Below are 22,583 nucleotides of genomic sequence, written 5' to 3'. Positions count from 1 at the left end.
CATAGAGCAATATATTACTGGTCTCTTAACAAGTTTTTATAAGTTGGCAGATATGTAATCCGCTCTTTTATAGACTAGAATGTCCCAGGTCCTCCTAGGTGGTTCTTCCCACATTTCAGCGCATCCCTGCTGCTGCCCCCTGGCTCTCACCTCTTTGATGATAGCTTATTTCTAAGCAGCATCGCTTCCTCTTTACTCTCACACATGGCACAACTTATCTTAAGAAATCCCACAATGAGAATTATCATTTTGGTAACTGCAGTTTCTGTTGACTGATTTTTGTGATCTGCTAGAATTTCTTGGTTCTTTTCTGAAATTCCACAGTCTGGTTATTTTTTCTGTTTGTGCTTATGTGTTTAGCTTCTTCCATCTGTTGACATTTGCCTTTACTCTATTTCAGTTAATTGGTTCCGGACCCTTTTTCCATTTTAGCAAGGCAGATTTTACTTCTGATCCTATTTTCTGAAGACTTCTCAGACCTTCTTTCTGTCCAGTGTTCAAATCATGAATGGAGACATTAGCTTAGCACCTGGCCTGGGACAGCACAGCGAAATCTCCACTTGAAGTTTCCTTTCAGTTGAACAGTAAAGCATTGATGGTATCTCTTTTGAGGTAACTTCTCAGATAATTGTGCACTTACCTTATCTATACTATACCTCAGTTTCTTACTGAAATACCAAGACAGTACTTTCCACACATCCACTGGGTAAGTTACTCTGTCAAAGAAGGAAGTGAAATTCATTTGACATGAGTTACTCTTGCCACTTATATTTTGCCTCATTTTTGATTTGAGGACTGGTCGCACTGGTTTTGATTATCCTTTAGGCCCTTATAGATTGATTGTTGGATAATTTATTCCTGAATATTTCTGGTAGTTGAGGTTAGACTGATTGGTCTAAAATTTTCTGGCTCTTTTTCATCCTGGTACAAAATAGGTCTGATGTCTGCATCCTGCCCGTCCTCTGGGATAATACTTGTCTGCCCTTAGTTCTTCAGCGTGCTCACTAATGGTTCCAGCCCTCCAAAACATATATTCTGTGGGCATGGCATCTTTCGCCTCAACTACTTCAGATCTCCTCCCTTTGTACATCAGTCCTTGCTAACGCAGAGGTGGCCTTAGCTGCTGCCCGGAGGGGAAGGGCTGCAGACCTGCAGCAGCGGAGCAAACTGTGGGGCTGCACGGGAGGGAGAGGATCAGACCACCAAAATGTTCTCCACACAGGTATAGCTTTCCTGACCTGTCACATTTCTCATTTGACAGATAAAGTCCATCAGAAATGATGCTGTGATGACTCAGTTCCTTTGTTAGGAAAAAAACCTCACTCATTGTTTATTTTCTTTTCAGTTGTTGCCCCGTGGTATAATATGTTACTGTTTGGTTTTCCCTGTTATCTTCATCTAGAAGCAATCAACGGATGTTCCCTTCACATCTTCCAGTACCTCAGCACATCTGATGTGCAGAGGATCATGACTTCGCTTGTCTTCTGCCAGTCTTTTTCTGAAGAGTAACTCCTTTTCTGCTTGTTTGCAGTGCTTCATCCCCTGGGTTAGTCCCCAGCTCTTTCTGTGGCCATAGGCAGAGGTATGCCAACTGGGCAGCCCTCGTGGTCTGGGTCACCCTGCGGGCAGGGCCTGACCCCACCGCTCTTTGCATTCCTCATCCTCCCCCGGGCTGCGCAATGTGCTGTGCTGGGGGAGCTCCTCTGCAGTCCGCTCCCTCGGGTTGCTCTTTTCCCCATTTACCCACTGTCAGAAGAGAGCATCACAGGTTGTTCCCATTTCTTAACTGAGGCAGAAGGGGAATTTGGGGAGCAAGATGTGGAGATCCAGCGATGTGTCAGTGAAAGAGGAAGAAAGAAGGAATTGTTGGCAGTAATTTCGACTCTTCTGGTTTTTCCTTTCTTTAAGCCAAGATAATGTTTTATGTTTTTCTTTCTGAGTTCAGATAAATTGTTTTGCCAGCATATATTTTGAACAGGGTCCATTGTAAGCAGCACACTGAAATGTGTCATGAATCTTGAGGCCTCTGGAAGGGTAGACACCCTTCACCAAAATGACCTTCGGCTTTCATATGTGAGCTTACTCGTGCAACTTTCCCGAGCTAAAATGTGGGTGTGCTCTGTTCACGTTGTCTTTTTTAACTCCTTCGTTTTCTTAGCTGAAGGAAAGAAATTAATGTGTTACACTGCCTACCATATTGAGAAACTCAGAAATACTGGATCCAGTCTCGCAATGTGGAATACATCAGATTAATTACAGTTTACTCCAACCTCCTGCACACACAGAAGAACTCATTTTTGAAAGCAGTGTAACGAATAGCGAGGACCGATACTCCTTTCAAGTACCCTGCCATACATATCTATACATTATACTTCGGAAAATAAACTGCTATAGAAAAGTGCAAGAACTAGTTTTCCATGGCATAGTGGAGCATGTTTGGGGAATTACATAAATATGTTGTGTTACAATAAATTCTTTGTTGACCTAAGTAAATTGCAAATACTTTTCTCCATGTGCTTCTGCATTTCTCAGAGAAATTATGGACTTGTGCTGACTAATTAAATGAACACTTCCTTTCAGATTTTTTTCCATATGTAGCGTATTTAATATGACATAGGTCACAATATGCAAAGCAAAAGCCAAATAATTTCTAAAGTTGGCCTTCAAATGTGTTGCTTTTGTTATTTTTCTGATTGTTACTTTTCCTTTGCGCTTATTATTGATATTTTCTGTTGCTTGCCTCTAATTATCTTACATTAATTTTTCCCATTTGCTTTCTAAATTATTTTGCAGCTATTCCTCTCCACTTCCCCAGTATGATTCAAGGTGATAACTCTGTGCTTTCTGTGAATCCTCATTTTATTTTTTTTAAAACTCTTCTCCCACAGAGTGTGTGTAGATGTTTGTAGTGCATTCGCCCACATCCTTATCCCTTCCATGTATTCAAGTAGAAATGCTCATTAGCATTTAGCATTGTGTTTTAGAGATCATATTGTAGTTTCCATTATTAGTGCAGCATTAATTTAGGTAAGCATCGGCTACTAATCTTTTTGATAGAAAGTGCATGAAATACTGTTTGGAATTACTGTTATTGTTTCAAATGGTAAACCACTAATTTGAAAACTAAACAAGGAAATAACTAATATACTGTTGACAATGATTGTCTTTATATGGGAACAATATGCATAAAGGCTGATCTGCTAAAAGTTTTGTCTTCGCCAAAGGCTGCAGTGTGGTGTAGACCCCAAAGCTGGCTGCAGTGGGCTAGTTCCTGCGGTGGGGCACAGGCTCATGTCAAGGGTTAATCTGCACTTGCTGTGAGCGCTGTGCATTAGCAGCGCTAAGCCCCAGGTTGCCAGGGCTGGACTGGTATCCATGTCTGTCATCAAACCCAACTCAGCTATCTCTGCGTGACAACCTAAACGTACCTGAGAACTCGGGGCCTCATTTTTACACGTACTTAGTTTTAACTTCCATTGATTTTTGTATTATTTTTAGTCAGTTAATTTAGGTGCCTGGAGATTTTTTGAAAATCTGCTCTGACATACTTGCATCATTTAAATAGTTTGGATACAGAGAAAACATCTTATCTGAATGCAAGCTTTGGCATTTTTGCATTAGATGAAAAACTCCTTTTTTTTTTTTTTTTTTTTTAATTCCAAGCTGGCTTAACATGCCAGTAATCACGTACGTGATAGGCAGCTCTCCAAAACATTGCTTTGGACCGAGCCATCAGGCCAAGCCCAGCCTTGCCAAGCTCCCTCGGAGGCCCCTCTCTCTGTTGCTCTGTGGTACACTGACCAGATGTGCCTCCCCGGAGCTGCTGCAGCACCAACCCTGAAGGGATGCTCCAGCCAGCCACCCCTCCGCCCTGCACGCTTCCATGTAGTCTGAAGTGGGCCCATCTTCTGTGCAGACAAAAACCATGCACGTTTTTAAAACGCCACCAAAGCACTGATTGTAACATAGTCCTTTTGGTATTCTCCCTTCAGTGACCGAGGGCTGTGGGTCCCTCCTTAATATTTTGCTTTGCTTCATAGTAAATTTTAATGGATTGTCGTGAACTCTCTTCACAGCTAGTCACGAGCTGGCTCCTTGCTGGCCCTGAAGACCACCCATTGGCCTACCCTTCCACATGCTTGGTGGCATCTGCCTCTTACCGTCAGCCTTCACCACCCACCGTATAGAGCAGTTGCAGGGAGAAAAAGCAACACAGACATGCTGACAAACTAATGGTGCTCAGTGAGCAGAGGGGAGAGGGAACCCCGAAGGCCCAGGCTCTCTGGAGCTGGTGTCTCTGCTTGTTACAGCCTTTTGTTAGCAAACAGAAAAGTGTTCCAGTCAAATTTTACAGACATCTAAGCTCTTGTGATCTATAAATATTAAGATTAGCATAGTTTATGTACTCTATAATTTAAAGACTGAGCATTTTGTTTTTGACGTGGATCTAGTATTTGTAGAAAGCATTTGGTTAGCCAGTCACCAAAGATCCTGTCCCACTGAAACAGTTCCTCTTATGAGGAATTGGGGTACCCTGGTGGCAACATTTGGATTTGTTCAGTAGTGTACAGTGTGTTTATCTAGGAGAGAAATGTGGATACAGTTGATTTGTATGAAAACTACTGTGGATATTCCATGCTTCGCTATTATAAAGTGTCTGGGGCACAGGAAATGATATAGTTGGGTTAGGGTCATCTCAGAGAGCTGTTTCACCTCCCCATCTTTACTGATGGATTTTCATTTGGTTTGAAGAAAGGCAATGTAGCAATTTCTGTATCTGGAATTCAGTTGGACAACCTTTCTGTCCCGCTTCATATATTTACAGCTTTTGTCCTACCCCCCTGTCTCCTGCAGTCCACTAAATTTCAAGTTTTGATTACACTCCTGCTTTTTTGCAGGTTTTTCCCACCCTCGTCGGCTGGACTTGCAAATGCAGCTTATTTCAGGTCTGGCCAATGCACGTCAGCTGTCACTTTTGATATCCTGCTGGTGTCAAAAGCAAATGTAACAGTTTTACACAAATTCCCATTCATACTTCACAGCACCTGGATGCTTTTTTTAAAGAATCTTCATGACCCCCCTGCAATATTGGCTCTTACCCATAGTTCAGTTTACAGTAGGGAACCAGGAAATTAAATGGATTCATGTGTTAATCATGTGAAGGTTTAGTTCTTAAGATCTGGAAGTTCTGGCAACAGCCTTGAAAATAGTGAAACCATACAGCAGTTCTGCCAGCTACGTCAGTGTCTGCATATCACACAGAAGGAGCCAACAAAAAATGTATTGGCATCAAGACTGAGTTGGTAACTCGTGTCCCTCTTGGTACTGGCCTGTTATTGCATCTTCTACCTGAAGCTATTCTTTCTCAGCAGCTTATGCTACAGAGGAAAAGGGAAGGTATTTTGAAGCACCGGAGGAGACCCCCCATAGCTGTTTAGCCCTGCAGGAAACTGTAAATTGGAAGGATTTTTGCTGCAGAGTTTTGAAATGGGCTGAAGTCTGGTTTTGGTCCTGGGAGGAGACTCCCCTTCCCGGTCACTGTTCTATTAAAGACAGTAACACTTCACATATGCAGTTTCTCAGCATTTCATAGATGAAATAAACCACAGCTGTTAATGATTATGCTTGTTAATATTCATTATTCCCTTGCTAATAAGAATAATTTTATTTTAAAGTATACCACTCACCACTTACAAATGTAGTGGCTTACCTTTCTATTCTTAAATGGAAAATTATGCACTGGAATGACACTGGCAAATGCGATTTTTCTCTAATATCGCTTTTTGCTAATGAGTGTCATTATCACAGAGGAATAACGGCATGATTTTCTCCAGAGTGCCAGCAGCCTAAAGAAAGTTGTGTACTTGATATTCTCACTCATTCCCCATCAGTGGAAGTGCTTAGTAACCTGGACTGACTGTCACTCATGGTGCCATCACTGGTGCTGCCAGCCGTCAGGAGTGTTTGCAAATGAGACTGTGAGGAGGTTTTGAAGACTGAGATCCCCAAAATAATAAGCATTTTTGATTCTCCTTTTTCTACATTGTCCGATTCCTTTCTGTGTGTGAGGCTAATTACTCGTGTTTACAGACAGTAGAGCTAACAGTAACAGAAGGATGTTTTAAAATTCTAATAAACCACTACTAATACGCTACTTGTGCACTCTTTTAATCCAATTACTCAGTAGCACCTATTCATTTCACCATGATGTTGCTAGACCTTTAGCAATTCCTGCTTTTGATAACCAGTAATTAACGTGTAAGTATAAGTTTTAAAAGAATCTTCATGTTCTTTTTAGTTTAGCTGGGATCGGGAGGACTTTTCTAATAATGTTTTAAAGACTGTGGCAGTTGACTTTTTGCTGGTCTTCTGCTTGTTTTGTGACCGTTTTCATGACATGTTTCCTTTTCCCTACAGTTTCCTGGTTAGTTTTATGGTTGATGCACGTGGGGGTTCGATGAGGGGTAGTCGCCATCATGGAATGAGAATAATTATCCCACCACGCAAGTGCACAGCACCAACCCGCATCACCTGCCGCTTGGTAAAGAGGCATAAACTGGCCACCCCGCCACCGATGGTCGAAGGAGAAGGATTAGCAAGTAGACTTGTAGAAATGGGGCCAGCAGGGGCACAATTTTTAGGGTGAGTTGTTCTTTGAATTTCATTGTTTACGCTCATGTTGCATCTTTGATTCCCTTTATCCTGTGGATCTAAGTAGTTAAACATTGACTTTACCTCATCTGAGCATGTCAGATAGGCTACTTAACTTGACATATTAAAAAATGCCAACCTGCCATTCCTTCCAGAAAGTACCCTTGTATTTTAAGGGGAGCTTTGCCTCTATGATGACCGCAGGGTGGAGCCGAAGGTAAGGAAAGCCATGAAAAGGACAGGTCTTGCCCCATCTACTCATGCAACCTGCCTTTGAAGTCAGGAGGAGTCAGACGCCTGTAAGCCTGTAACCCGGAACAGGTTTTGACCCTCTTCCTCGCTGAATATTGGAGAAACATCACTGTCACAAAAATGTGTCCTTAAGTGACCCACAAGGACCTAAATATTGAGCTCTGTTCCCCATGTGGCAGCATGTGCATGGCTCCTGCTGGAGTTGCTGGGAGCTGCCTGTCTCCATCCCGTGGAGCAAAGCCACTGAGAGCGATGGCGGAGCACTTCCTGTAGAGCATCGAGTAGTACAAATGCTAGGAACTGATGTTTTTAAAAACTTAAAATAGGGCAAACAATCCACTATGATGTGGCTTTTTTTTCCTAATTATAAATTTTGTTCATTACCATGAGTGGCACCCTGGTGTAAACTGCCGGTTCTGTCGGGAATGACAGCTTGTTCCTAATTTCCCCTTCTCGTTTCTCTTCCTGCTGCATGGATGTTATTCAGTAAACTGCATCTTCCTAACACTCCTCCCCCTCTAAATGAGGGCGAGAGCATGGTTAGCCGAATCCTGCAGCTTGGTCCACAAGGAACAAAATTTATTGGGTAGGATATGTACGGAAAAGATACAGAATGTCTACAGTTTTTCTTTTGTTTCCAGTTTTTTGTTATTCCCATTTTATTTTTTTTTAAGTTTTCTAAAGCTTTCAGTTGATTTATGTCACTGAAAGAAAATCATAGTGGCTTGATTTAAATATAGCTCTGCTACTACCTTGTGCTTATAGGCATGTAAAATTCACTGCCAGCATTCTGCTTTCATAACTTCTGTGTTTTTGTAATTTTTTAAATTTGAAGTGTTTCAGCTGCATCAAATACATTTTTAATACACAGTGACAGTCCTTTAAGTTCAACCCTGTGGTAGAGAAGGTATTTACAGGCCTCGAGTGAGTTTGTTTTGGGAAGGGCATTTGTAAACTGTGGTTACGTAAATATTATTTATGAAAGATTATTTATAAAAAATGAAATTGAGTGAATGGCTTCATTCAACAAGGTTGGAGAAATACTAATCTTTTCAACCTGCAGGAGGCATCTTGTTAAAATAAATTTATAAAGCCAAGTATGCTACCCAAAGGAACTGCGGTGTATGGTCTAAAAATGTAAGAATGCTTCCATATATTTTTGTTGTTTTCAAACCATATTGTGAAATTTATTGCATTAGGTTTGCAAAACATTGGTGAGTGTTTGGTGTTCCAAACCTGTTCAATACCTTCTCACTGAGTATTCTTGTGAAATGTCATGCACAAAATCGTGTGGTTTCTAAATATTTACAGAGACAGTATCTGAAATATTAGCCTGCAAAGATTGTACTACAGTGTTAGTTTTCACTTTATACTCTTTTTGAACTAGACAGTAAATATCTTCAGCAATGTATTTGAATTTTTGGTATTTACTTGCTGTGCACAATGGGAGAGAGCAGCTACATTCCTATTTCTTGTTAAAGGACTTGAGATTAGAGTAACAGCCTGGGTGCTCTTAAAAGCATCTAAAAGACGTATTAATTAAACTGTCATCTTCTATTTTCATGGCAAAAAATACTACCTAACTATTCTCCCTTGGTATTTAATGTGAAAACTGGACTTCCAACTAGTTTGTTTTTCCTCGTAACGGCTGTTGTGATCAGGTAATTGGTGAACGCACCCAACACCTTGCAGGTGTACAGTGCCATAGAAGTGCTGCATACTTCTCCCATCATGTGATGCTACTTTTAACCGAGTTATTACAAAGCAGTGAAATCCTTTACAACCTCTGTAGGAAAATAATGATACTGTCTATTTAAATGTCTTAAAGCTGCATAATCCGTAATTGTTCCCTTACTGTGTGATCTCAGTCGGTTTGTCTTAGCATACTTTAAAATGCATATCCTGCCTGTGAAGTGTTTGGCAAAAGTGTCTGTTTTGTTAAGGAATGGCACATGAAGCGAATGGTGGTTTCTGTCGGTTGTTCACAATAACTGTTCAGTAATGCACTTGCAGTCCTCTGTTGAAGATACATTGTCTGGTGACATAGGTGTATTATTAACCACCTTCTCATTCCCTTTCTTTCCCCTCCCAAATGTTTGACAGCAACTAATATAAATGTGGTTGTGATGTTGCTTAACTCGGAGAAATCCATTGTGAAAGGATCTAAACATTCCCCAGTGTGGATGTTGCAGCTGTGGTTCTGGGCATGAGAACCAGAAAGTGAAGCTAATGAGAAACAACCTCTTGCGTTTCACAGGAGCTGCATCAACAGAGAGCCAGGGAGAGCTTTGAAAAGTTTGAGACTTAGTTTGAAGTTTAAAACCTACATGCATGCACAGTTCCTGCTGCAGTCAATAGCTGTTGCATGCGTTTGGATTGCTGGACTGTTTCTGAACTGACTTTGCCCCTTTAAATCCCTTGAGCCAAATCCGAACTTTGACTATGCTAATGCCAATTAAAAGTCAGCACTGTTGTTTGTGCTGGAGGCAGGTTGGATCACCTACATCCTGGGATAAATGAGCAGGGAGAGCTCTCCCTAGCGAAAGTTGTCACTATTTTATCATGTAGGCAGCTGTTTCAGAAGATTTACATTAAAAATGAGCTTTATATGATTATTTTTAAGTTTTCTATTAATTATAGTTTAAATGATAAAGGATTGTGCAGCTTTGGCAATTTTAAAAACATTTTTACCATAACAGTGCGAACTATTTAAAATGACTACAGTTTTCTTAAGGACTTAATGCCCATAGGAAATTAAGGGCAGTGAGGAGATATAGGGTTAAAAATAATATGATTCTTTTTTCTCTAGCCCTGTCATAGTGGAAATCCCTCATTTTGGATCAATGAGAGGAAAGGAAAGAGAGCTAATCGTACTTCGAAGTGAAAATGGTGAAACATGGAAGGAGCACCAGTATGACAGCAAACATGAAGACTTAACCGAAATACTCAACGGCATGGACGAAGGTAAACTTTTTCTCAAAGCTTTAGCAAGTCTTACCTTTGTGCAGGCTTGCAAACATGAGCAGGCTAAAGCAACCCTAAAGCAAATCAGCACAGGGGATATCCGAGACTGGGGAATACAGTGTGTGTTATATATTAAACTAATGGAAAGAGTGTAAAGAGAAATTGTTCAGCAGCGGCCTGGAGACATCCTGAAATCAGTGGTAAGTTTTGGTCTGAAGTCTTGCCAAGTTTAAGGAAAGTTGCACAGTTGCTTTACAGCGTGAAGTTGAGAATAACATCCCAGCTGGAGGTAAGCGTGTTTCTGCTGCTCAGGCAGGGCCACGTGAAGGTCATTCCAAACCAAGGGTGAAGTGCAAATATCAGTTATATCAGACTTTCCCACAAATGTAGACCTCAGCCCATAGGCCGTTCTTCTTTGAACTGGTATCGTTAGAGGTTGCCTCCCACAAATACACAACCTGCCTTTCCGATGCCCATCTGGGAAGTCTGGCTCCCTTCTTTTGCTTGGACGTTGCTGTTTATGTGGGAGTCCCTTAAGATGAGAGGACTCAGCTGTACACAGTTTGTCAGAAGATGCTGTGACAGATGGTCCCTGCAGGCACATGGCAGGCAAAGCCAGGCTGGGGCTGCAGTGAGGCCTTGGCACCGCTGCTTTCTTGTCCTAGCAAGTATTTTTTGTTATTTGTGCTGATAAACCGTTGCTTGAGCTCTTTGCACCTGAGTGCGAATGAAATTGCTTGTGGTTTGGTTTTCTGTAAGGGTTTATCCACAGGATTTTCTCTGGATAACCTCCTACAGAAAGTCAGTGTGGTGAGGTCCCAGCTGCAGGAGAGGTCTTTCATTATCAGCAAAAGCATTTGAAACAAATGATGAGGCTGTGAATGGCAGCTATGAGAGGTATCTGCGAGCAGGGTCTGCCTTTGATCTTGGCCAGTCCTCCTTTGAAGAGGGCAGCCTCAGCCAAAGGCATGCTTTGAGAGCATGGAAGGGGAGGGTAGTGCTGTTGTGAAGGGCTCCCTGGACATCTGAGATTTAGCATTTGTACTGATTTCCTGGTCATCTGGGAATAGGAACAGCAGAACGGGCTTGTGTAGTATTTTGACTTCAAAGTACTTGAACTGCACATGAACTTGTAAAAATACAGAGCAATGGCAAAGATCTGCTTGTTACGTGTGATGATCTATTGTAGCTATTTATTTTGAAATAAATATAATAGAAACCAATCAAGCAGTGGGGCAGAAACACTACAAGTGTTAGGTCAGTGGGTTTGGGAAAATGCAATAAACCTCATCACAGAAGGCTACCTAAAAGCAGTGGAACGGGCAAAAAAACGAGCGTGGCCCAGGATAGCATTGCTTGGGGAAGAATTGCTTCAGGATCGAAGGCAGTAGTTGTGCAGCCTTTGTGAAAGAAAACTCTCACCACTACCCCCTCCTTCTCTGCTCACTAGCATGAGATAGGAAGTAATGATTTGGCATTTGGGTGAAGTATTGGTGTCTTGTCGGTGGTGAGGTAGTCAGAACTGATCAGTAGCTTGCTTATTTACTTCAAGTGCTTTCCAAATTGAGCTTAGTTCAATTTTGGGATAGGAAATCTGGGCATAAAAACACTGTTCTAAAGTGGTCCAACTTGCATCACTTATGAAGGAGCTCTCCAGAGGTGCCATATGGATAAATTCACAGTTTACAGAAAAGAGAGCTCAATAAATAAAAACACTTTGAGAGAAGAGGGCATGAAGCCCTCAGTACTTAGAGCCTAAAATAATAAGCTTCACAATTTGAAGCCAAACAACTGGAGTTGGAGTACAACTTTCTGATCTGTTGAGGGTGTCAGGTGGCTCTTCCCTTCTGGGGAACTGCTGTTTGAGGTTAGCGGGTATATGTTACAGCCAGTGAATCACAGAAAGTATGATGGACTCTGGACTATTCCCTTAGAGTGAAACTATTTGACACCTTAAAAGCCAAGACACAAAAATGCCATTTACCAATCCAGGCAATCATTTCTGAGATGGAAAGGAGAAAAAATTCTGCAGACACACCCAGAGCATTGTGTTGATTATTTTTTCAGTTCATTTTAGCTTAATCCTTCTCTACTTAAGAAAACAAAACAAAAAAAACCCTTTATTAAAATGTGCAATGGTCCTGACAAAATTGTGCTCCAGTTAAATGACACCTTTTCTGTGTAAAAGGTCTTCTAAGCAATGACATAAAATTACAAAATTGTAGAATTAAATGCCTTTTTTTTTTAATCTGAACTTTTACTGGTTTGTCACAAAATACAGCAATTAGACTTGGCTCTGAAGCAATATCTTGCATCTCAGGAGCCATAACTTTGGAAGAAGTTTTATTCCAGGTATGAAATCTGGAGGCAGAAGCAATCTTTAATTGAAATAGAAAGCAGCCACATTGTCCAGTCATTTCCAAAAGTTTAGTGTGTCTCTGCAAGAAAATCTCTGAACGCCGTAACATGCTGCAGGAGCACTTGTTTTTCTATCAAAAAGCAGCTGGTCCATTTTGTGTTAGACCTGCTGTGATTCACTAGTTCGTTCCTGTCTGTGTAGCGAAGGAGGGCGATCAGCCTTTTATTCCCAGCTCCTTAACATGCTGAATTTTTAAAGATGCAGTCTGCTTCTCTGTTTTGTTTTTCCTGTTTCGCTTTCCCACTTAGCTAGCGGGTATGAGTGAGGACATCGTTTGCTGCTCGCCCTCCGTGGGGATTGCTGAAAACCTGCCTGTTCTTTACTGGAAGCAGCACCATCTGCTGGAGAAACTCATCTCAGACTCAGAATAATGCAGAGGCAGGAGGCAACACTTCAGGGCACTAAATGCAGGATTAAATAATAGCAGAACTTTGCTTTTATTATCATGAAAGAACAATGAACCGTGATGTAAAGAGTCAGTTTTTCCTTTGGTGCCATCAGGTGTCTGCTTGAATAGTTTTTATACTAAAGATGGTGCTGTACTTAAGAAAATATAGGGCTGAGGGAATACAGGGAACTTGGCCCTTTTAGGAAGAGGAGGAGTTTGGTCCAAACACAAGAATAGCAATTCACAGCTCTCAGCCATATTACATTTATTTAACCTTAAATCAAGTAAAATATATATATATGTATATTAATTTATTTTTTTAGGGAGAAGCTCTGTCTTGTAATTGGTAACTAGGTTACACTTTCAGCCAGGCTCCTTTTAGGTATAACTTATGTTTGCTTTTTACATTTCTGCACCCTTTACAAGGTACCTGTAGATGAATCGTGGGCATAAGTGAACACACTGGGGTAGCTAATCTTTTGGAAGGCGTTTACAAACTAGTGAGTGAGCCAAGAAATGCAAATACTTGTGGCCACAATATGCTTGCAGCTGCACAGTGTGGTTTCAGATGGGAAGCAGGAGTTTTACATAACTACTTCTTTGAATCCACAGATCAAACCAGAGTGTAACCTTGTTTATGCCTGAAGTTTAAAATACCATCATAAATCACTCTGTAGTGATTTTGCCACATTTCCAAGAAAAGTTTTTAAACACGTTGCTGTTAAACTTCGTGTTGTGAATGGCAAGATAAGAGACTGTGCAAAAGTAGACAAAAGAGTGCATAAAGGACACTGCCTTATTTGAGGATGAGACCTTGTGGCACTGGGAGCATCTAGTTACATATGTGAAATACTGAAGCTGGGAGCATGGGTCTAGTTACCAGCATTTTTAAGACAAGTCTCACTGCCCTCAGCTTCTCCTTGTCCCTTCCTATGTGCTCTTTCTTCCTCTGTCCATCTCCTGTACTTTTCTCCGTGTGAGCGCTGCCTCCTGGGTGCCCTACTTTTAGTGCAACAATTTCTTAATGGGCACATCTCTGTACGGGGGGAAACTGGTATCCTATGCTCATCCCAGCTTTCAGTCTCTGCACAGTGACAATGTCAGCTCTGCTCTAGCCAGTACTGCAGAAGTGTTGCAAAACTCAGAGCCCTGTTCAGTCTGCTAAGTACAGGTAAGATTTGCTTTTTCAGTGGTAGCAGAACTCTTTTTAAGGTCTTGGTAAGGGAAATCAGATACCAGATCACAAAAAGACACCCTGAAGCTCGTGAAACAGCCAGGTGTTCTGAGACTTCTCTTACTCCATTTCCAGTCAGAAGACACTTGCTCTGCATTACTTTACCTGAAAGTAAAAAAGAAAGGTAGTAGACATGGGATGAATTTGATCCACAACTGCCTCTCACCCAACAAAACTGGCATGATTGCTTTCCTTGATCTCAGCCACCCTACGTGAGGTCCCTCAGTGACCTTGGAGGACATGGCTGGGTTTCTCTTCTCCTGTCCAGGAACTTTAATGTAATGCTTATGTGGCAGCATGGGCTAGAGGGTGGGGAGCAGTGATCTTCATTTCCTCCCTCCTTTCCTGCTCTCCATCTCATTTCTTCTCCATCACTCTCACCAGCCACCTTAGCATAAGTGTAGCAGGTACTTCGGTGGCCGGGGAAGGCATACATGCACAGAGTATTTACAGTACCTTTCTCTTGACTTACCAAAACTTAATGGCAATAGGTTCTTTGGGCTGTTAGCACAAATCTGGGAGACAGTGACACCAGGACACTCTTCCCGATTCTGGCACTAACCTTTCTGCTTTGCCTCTTTCTGCTTTGCCATCCCTATCTGTAAGATGAGGTGTATAGCATACTTCTCTGTGGTTAAAAAAAAAAACAACCGCACAAAACCCGACCAAGCAAAAAATCCTTTGAGGTTTTTAATTGAAAACACATTACATAGGAATGAAGTGTCAGCAACTGAGGAAAATAGCAGTGATGATAGCTCTTTCTGTAAAATGCATGAGGTGTCTTCAGGAAACGTGACCTCTCCCAGGACTAGTTTTCCCTGTTTCATTAATTCTGTCATGCTAACACTGCATTTCTCGTGGCAGCCAGAGAGGTGGTTTGGTTGCTCATCATCTTTTTTTTCCTGTTAGAGGGCAACTTCATATGGAAGCTTACATATTTATTATCCAAACATAATCTCCCTATATATAGTCCAACTCCTCTCCATGCCTGACTGCTGTTCTGCCACTCTAATCTTCACATCTTCTTCCTTCTCTAAAGGAGAGTGCCTGCCAGGCTCAAAGGATTTGGAAATGTTCATATATAAACCACTAATTTTCTACTTCAGGAGAATTTTAATTATCCTTCATCCCTGTGAGCATTTTACAATGGGTTTAGTCTCTAGCAACAAACAGGAGAACACATAGGATTTACCAGTCAAGATTATACCTGCCTGGGAGTTTAAGAATCCAGTTTCTCCTGCACAAGCCGTTGCTTCCAAAGGCAGAATACCTAATTCATTAGAGGGCTTCAGATATCAATCTCTGAGTCAAAGTAAATGGAAGCTGACATTATGATACAGAATTATCCTCTTCTGGTAGCTACGTATGATCCACAGCAACACTGTGCAATTAATCCAAATTACCTGCTGAAAGTTTTAAAATGGAAAACTGACATTTTACCAAATTTATATTCTAATTCTTTTGGAGCTGTAATTGAGCTTTACATGTTCAGAGGAGGTAAATGTCTCAGTCACATAAAGGAAAAGATTGTACAAATGTCTTTTGTCTTGGTACCATTTCTGGTCCTCCTGCTTTCTCTTGCTGCATCTGATAGAAATGTCATCTTTCAAGGAACAAACTTTCTTCTTTAGGAATGTGGTGCCCTTTTTAAGGAGGAAAATAAGAGTGGAAACGTGCAGTGCTGGAATGAAACCCAGGTACAATAGCTAAAAAGGCCGAGTGCAAGAAATTACAGGAGAAATGCGTGACAGTTGTGTAATTATCTGCATTTGTGAATAGCGTTTATATCACAGGGATTTCACTAGTGCACACACACACATATAGTTACATAATTAGTTATATTTGTGACAGATAACAGTGTTTTCCTTAGTGTATATATGTCTCTGTCATCTACTTAATTAGTTAATATGGGTAGATACTCTGTGCACCTTTCTAAGCCCTGGTGACTCTGCGAGCTGGGAATGTGGCTGAGGGCACTAATTGTTGATGACCTGTTTCTGTTCCAGTTATCTCTGAGGATGCATTAAGTTTCTCTAGGAACTGAGCAGCACAGTGCAGTTATTTTGGGGCAGATACCCAAATGGCTGAAAGCCTGATGTGGGAAAGGATCCTTGCTATGGTTTCATTGGTAATGCTGGCAGACAGCTCTGTCACATCCATGGTTTACTGAAGAGCTCAGTGTCTGGTCAGGATTGTATGGATGCCAGTCTGAGAGAGAACTTTTTCAAGTGCCTTAGCTGGGCAAACTCTGGGTTGCACACTTGGCGTGAAGTTAGATAGTTCATGAACTGACTGTGTTTTGCTGTGGTTTTCTGCGTGTTGGAGCTATGTGAGGGAAGAGGCTGGAAATAAATGTTTTTTGGAGGTGTGCACAGAAAGATCAGTGCACTTGTGTGCTTCCAGATATAGATGAGAGAGGAAAGAACCTTGACCATCTCCTCCAGACCTCCTTGGACTCCCATGCCATGTGACAAACTTGCCATCCTATGGCAGCTGCTGCTGCAGAGATTGTCACACCCTAGTGCTTACGTGTCCTGGAGATCTGTGTGTCCAGTGCTGCTGGCCCTCATTGTCAAGATTTATGCAAAAGTTCACAGAGCAAACCGAAGCTTGATAATTAATAGCAGTGAATATTTTTTTTTCCTCCTGTAGTAAATGAAAAAATTCCGAAAACTTCTCAAGCATTTTAAGGCATATGCAAAACCTCACACTCACAGATATGTCTGGTATGAATATGGGCAGGTAATGCCTGAATGTTTTAACTGTCTTCTCCCACCAGAGCTGGACAGCGTTGAGGAGCTGGAGAAGAAGCGTATCTGCAGGATTGTCACAAAGGATTTTCCTCAGTACTTTGCGGTGGTTTCACGAATCAAGCAGGAGAGCAACCAAATCGGCCCAGAGGGTGGGGTGCTGAGCAGCACGACGGTGCCGCGCGTCCAGGCGTCCTTCCCCGAGGGTGCTCTAACCAAAAGAATCCGCGTGGGGCTCCAGGTAAAGCTGCCCTTGTTCATGTCTACAAGCACATCATTGGTCTTAATGCATGAGGCTTGCACCTAAGGAGCCTGCTGCTCATTAGTAGTGGGTTGCAAGGTGGGTGGTATTTGCATCTGAGACCTGTGCTGGCATGTGGCTGCCTGGGCACACTCTGCCTCTCAGTGCCCCTCTGGTATGAGTGATGCGCAGGTGTCCTCCCCATGGCAAAAGCCCAGTTCCTGTTTTATCGTCACCCTGAATATTGCTCAGCAGCTGAAGAGCAGAGAGAAAAGCAAAGGCCTGAAGCCACCACAGCCTCAGTGATGTTGTCTGCCATTTTTCTGAGGGCCGTGGCTGCCAGCAGCTATGAGCTGCACAGCCACTGTGCAGTCCCAGCCTCCTGTGGACAAGTAGCAGCTTGTGATTGGTGTCACTGGGCTGCCCTTTGCCATAGGGATGTGTTTGGTAAGGAGTTTATGCAGCTGTTTGCCAGCTGCTTCTGGGTCAAAGACTTCCCATATACATCTGTTGTAGCTTAGGACATTCACCATTGGGGTTTCTAGCAATGGATGGAATCTGGGAAGAGCAAATAGTTTAAACTCTGCTTAAACAACTGCACAGAAGGTGAAGAAATATTCTGTAGGAGGTATCTTTTTCTTTGAATTCTGTTAATTATCGCTTGAAATTACTTAATAACCCGACAAGTCTGATGGGTTCGTGAAATAGGGATGCTGGTTTGGATTCCAGTGCTTGGAATTCACACTGGAACGTTTCTCATCTGTTAATGATATTTCACATCTAAAGGTGATTAATCTTGAGAAAATGGAAGCTCTGCTGTTATGGTTATACAGCTGCCCTTCCAGAGCTCTCAAGTGTGAAGGAAGCATATCTCCATATGCAGTGTTGTCACTGCTAAGATTGCAATGTAGCTGTCATGTTCTATGCATATCAATACATTGTGCAGTTAGAATAATGCAGCAAATCACTGGTCAGCCTGATTGAAACAGACTTGAAAGTTTTTTTTTTAAAAAAAAGGTAAATGCAAAAATTTTATTGCGTTTCTTCCCATATCACAGAATCACAGAATTTTCAGAGTTGGAAGGGACCTCTAGAGATCATCTAGTCCAACTCCCCTGCTAAAGCAGGATTGCCCAGAGCACATTACTCAGGACTGCATCCAGGCGCGTCTTGAAAAGCTCCAGAGAAGGGGACTCCACAACCTCCCTGGGCAGCCTGTGCCAGTGCTCTGTCACCATCACCGGAAAGAAGTGTTTCCGTGTATTTGAATGGAACTTCCTGTGTTGTAACTTGTGTCCATTACCCCTCGTCCTGTCACTTGGAACCATTGAAAAGAGCCTGGCTCCATCCTCCTTCAACCCACCCTTTAGATACTTGTACGCCATAATAAGGTCTCCCCTCAGCCTTCTCTTCTCCAGGCTAAAGAGTCCCAGCTCTCTCAGCCTTTCCTCGTAAGGGAGATGCTCCGATCCCTTAATCATCTTAGTTGCCCTTCGCTGGACTCACTCCAGCAGTTCCCTGTCCCTCTTGAACTGGGGAGCCCAAAACTGGACACAGTATTCCAGTTGTGGCCTCACCAGTGCAGAGTAGAGGGGGAGAATGACCTCCCTCGACCTACTGGCCACATTCTTCCCTATGCAGCCCAGGATTCCATTGGCCTTTTTGGCAACAAGGGCACATTGCTGGGCCATGGATAATTTACTGTCTACCACGACCCCCAGATCCTTCTCCTCTGAGCTACTTCCCAGCAGGTCAGCCCCTAACCTGTACTGGTGCCTAGCATTCTTCCTCCCCAGGTGCAGGACCTTGCACTTGCTTTTGTTGAAGCTCATTAGGTTCTTCTCTGCCCAGCTCTCCAGCCTGTCCAGGTCACGCTGGATGGCAGCACAGCCCTCTGGGGTGTCAGCCACCCCACCCAGTTTGGTATCATCAGCGAACTTGCTGAGGATACACTCTGTCCCCTCATCCAGGTCATTAATGAATATATTAAACAAAATTGGACCAAGTATTGACCCCTGGGGGACACCACTGGTTACAGGCCTCCAACTAGACTCTGTGCCGCTGAGTTCTGTCCTCCCTCTGAGTTCTGTCCCGCAGCCAACTCTTAATCCACCTCACTGTCACTGGCTTCCCATTGGCTATTTTGGCTTCACAGTGGCTTCCCATTGGCTATTTTCTTTTCTTCCCAGATGAAGTTAGGAAGCTTTTCAAGGCACAAAATGGGGGTAGAAAATCTGAAATTTGCTTCTAGTTCTGATATAGCTTAATGCGTTCTGTATGTATTTGATCCAAACCACTATTTCTTTCCTCATAATCAATAGTGGAATAGCATAGGAAGCACTGAGGACAGAGGTAAGTTGGAGTAGATAGTGTTTCTCAGGGGCGCAGATTTGTGTCTGACAGAGATGTGAGAATTGTTCAGCATCTCCAAGACAGAGTATGTAGTCCTCACTTCTCAAGACTCTGCTAGCAAAATAGGCCTCTTTTTGCATTTTGAAATTGTATTTAATATCACCCATCACTGTAAATTAAAAACAAAACCAAACATGCTCTGAAAATCTCTCAGCAAATACTGCAGGCAACCTTCTGAGATTTGTAGTTTTGCTCTACAAGTTAGCTTTTAGGAAATCATAAGTGGGTTGTTGAGAAAAATACTAAGCATGAATTGTACTAATAATCACCCTCAAGAGCTATAGGAGAAGGCTGCCTGGGAAAAAAAAAAAAAGAAATAAAATTCTACAGAAAATAAAGGAAAATGTAGTTATCTTTTGGAAAACAGTTCAGCATATCTACAACCAATTTGTAGCTCTAGTTTAAATACTTTCCCTGTGTTGACAGGCTCAACCAGTTCCAGAGGAGATTGTCAAAAAAATCCTTGGAAACAAAGCAACTTTCAGTCCCATTGTCACTGTGGAGCCAAGAAGAAGAAAATTTCATAAGCCAATAACCATGACAATTCCTGTGCCGCCTCCGTCAGGAGAAGGTGTAACTAATGGATACAAAGGAGACACAACGCCCAGCCTGCGACTTTTATGTAGCATTACAGGTTAGACAAAGTCATGCTCTTTGCAAAGGATTCTGTGACAGCAGTGCCTCTGCGCTCACTCTCATTACTGTACAACTCGTGCTTTCCAGTAAGGGAATATTGGTGTGCTTGGTCCAGTAGAGTTCAGATCAGTTCTTCTGAGCAAAGCCAGCTGAGGTCATTTGAAAGGCTCCCGCTGATTCCCTGGGCCTTGAATCTGGTCTTTTAAAAGAACTGCCAACAGATATTAAATGCTATTTTATATTTAGCCAGTATAAAGAATTTCAGCCTTGGCTATTGAACATGGTTGTCAGTAGTTTGCAGAAAGAATTCTGTCCTAGCTGATATTAAGGCAGGGTTTGCTATTGACTTGTAAGTATGTACTTTGCTTACATCAGCATCCTTTTTTGGTGTGTAACATATGATGTAATACATAACACGTAGCTCAGCTGTCGGAGAACATTATTGTCTAGGATCTCCGTTTATGCGTGAAGCAAAATAACTTAAGATAGAGATATTTTTATGCACTCTGTGTATGCTTGGTGTTTGGAAGAAAATCTCCATGGTTTATCTTTATGTAGGAGGTACTTCACCTGCGCAGTGGGAGGATATCACAGGCACCACTCCGCTGACATTCTCAAATGACTGCGTCTCGTTCACAACCAATGTTTCAGCCAGGTATGGTAACAGAGCTTGCCAAACGCACCTAGGGAGTAGTTTTGCTTAACAAAGGGCATAGTTGCAGTGTTGTTTTTTGGCTTTCTGTAAGTCTTTTGCAAGACTGATGAAGCAGTAACGGACCAGATGCTTCTTTGTCACTATGTATCAGCATCCCACACATCCGGGGTTGCACATGAAGCTTTGTCCTGCCCTTTTATGCTGCGGTGATGTCTCCTGGCAATCACACATGCTGTTTCTCTAAAGGCTGCAGTACCACACAGGGGTTTGTTTTTCTGCAAACAGCAACAGAAAGGGAAAAATTAAAATTCTCATTTAATAAAAAAATAAAAAATGGGGAGATTCATAAAAACATATTTGTTTAAAAAGTTAGAGACGTTCAGTTTCTGGCTGTAGGCTTTTTAGTTGAAAGTTACATGAAAATACTTTCACAAAAACGTTATTTGCCAAAAAATCATGGTTTGAAATGAATTTTGATGGACTTAGTGGACTTAGATGCTGATTGGAAACATTCAACAGGGTCTGTACAAATCATGAATCCTAGTGGAGAAAATACATGGTATGACAGGTAGAGAGTTTATCATACAGTACATAACATTTGCACCTATAAAAAGCTTTATAAAATAGAGAGAGAATTGCTGAAAGAAGTAAATAGATCAGGGTTGAAATATTGTGTAAAAGACTTGTAAAACCTACAAATTAAAATATTTATATCTTGTATCAAAACTATCATCAAACTCTTAATCACAAAATGATAAAATAACAGTATAACATCTGTTTCTTTGGGAAGCTTCACTTTGGGCATATTAGGTTTCAACCTACATAGGAGATGTGATTTGGTTGTATATATGTGTTATCAAGGAGGTAGTTTTAGCAAATCAGATATACAGTGAAGCATCAGCACATTACGATGTACGTGGTGTCTGGTCACAAGAAGTAAAGTTTCCCCTCTTTGGCTTCAAATGATGCTTAAAATAGACAGTTTTATGAGATACAAGTGTAAGAAGGGTCAAATAAGTATATTAACATTTCCCTGCCCATTTTCGGGTGGTTAAAGTTCCACTGAAAGTAGAAGGAAAATTACAGCTTTGGGAAGTCTGCAAGGACAATATGCATGCAAAATGGCCCGGGATCACAGGATATGGTTTCTCTTTAAAGGCTTAAACAATGTTTGAGCATAATGAAAAGTTGATTTAATGGTTTGCTTTTTCACACTCAGATTTTGGCTCGCAGACTGCCATCAAGTACTAGAGACAGTTGGGCTGGCAACACAGCTTTATAGAGAATTAATATGCGTTCCTTATATGGCAAAGTTTGTGATATTTGCCAAAATGAATGACCCTGTGGAATCAAATTTGCGGTGCTTCTGCATGACTGATGACAAAGTGGACAAAACTTTGGAGCAACAAGAGAACTTTGAAGAAGTTGCAAGAAGCAAAGATATTGAGGTATATTCCTTACTCACAGGTGGCTTCCTCCTTGTAAATGGACAACGTGTTTTCCAAGTGGCAACAGGTCCTGCAAAAGCTGCTATAAGCCAAGTTAAATAAGGGTCCACAGCAAGACTGTGTCAAAAAATTTAAAAGGATGCCAAAACGGACAAGGCGAGGGGAACACGAGGACCTGTCTCCAAATGGATGTCCCAGGCCAGTCTGCAGTGGGTTTTGCGTGCACTGCTGTTGAGTAGCCCTGGTTGGGCTTTTCAGACGACTGACCAGGAATTCCTTCTCATTGGCTCCACAGACACGCAGTCATGAGTAGGGCTGGTTTGTGGTGAATACGTAGTTACCAACCCACAGTTTCTTGAAGGAAATCTATGCGGTCTTACTCCCAAAAAGCCACTCACATAGCTCACCATTTCCCAAACTGCCTGCACTCATAATACCTTGCCGTAATGCACAGTGATGTTCTAATTTGTTGTTGAATTTAATCTGAGTGGGGACTTGTGCTAAATTCAGGAACTATGATGGGGGAAATCAAG

At 42.0% G+C, this 22,583-nt stretch overlaps 1 protein-coding gene across 1 annotated transcript in view; it reads left to right on the top strand.

Annotated features, from left to right (window-relative positions):
- The window catches only part of ANK3 (ankyrin 3), a gene marked incomplete at its 5' end in the record, with an annotated part of 210,121 nt that overhangs the window by 144,985 nt on the left and 42,553 nt on the right, over window positions 1–22,583 (top strand). Inside the window, 6 exons of the mRNA XM_082486798.1 lie at window positions 6,418–6,642; window positions 9,713–9,867; window positions 16,688–16,899; window positions 19,738–19,945; window positions 20,506–20,602; window positions 21,822–22,050. Coding sequence (XP_082342924.1) covers window positions 6,418–6,642; window positions 9,713–9,867; window positions 16,688–16,899; window positions 19,738–19,945; window positions 20,506–20,602; window positions 21,822–22,050 — 1,126 coding nt within the window. The remainder of the gene's footprint in view (window positions 1–6,417; window positions 6,643–9,712; window positions 9,868–16,687; window positions 16,900–19,737; window positions 19,946–20,505; window positions 20,603–21,821; window positions 22,051–22,583) is intronic.

The sequence above is a fragment of the Vanellus vanellus genome, assembly GCF_965231255.1.
Source record: "Vanellus vanellus genome assembly, chromosome: 7".
Lineage (NCBI taxonomy): Eukaryota > Metazoa > Chordata > Aves > Charadriiformes > Charadriidae > Vanellus > Vanellus vanellus.
Note: the sequence above shows the minus strand (reverse complement) of the source record. Positions and strands in the feature narration are given on the sequence as shown.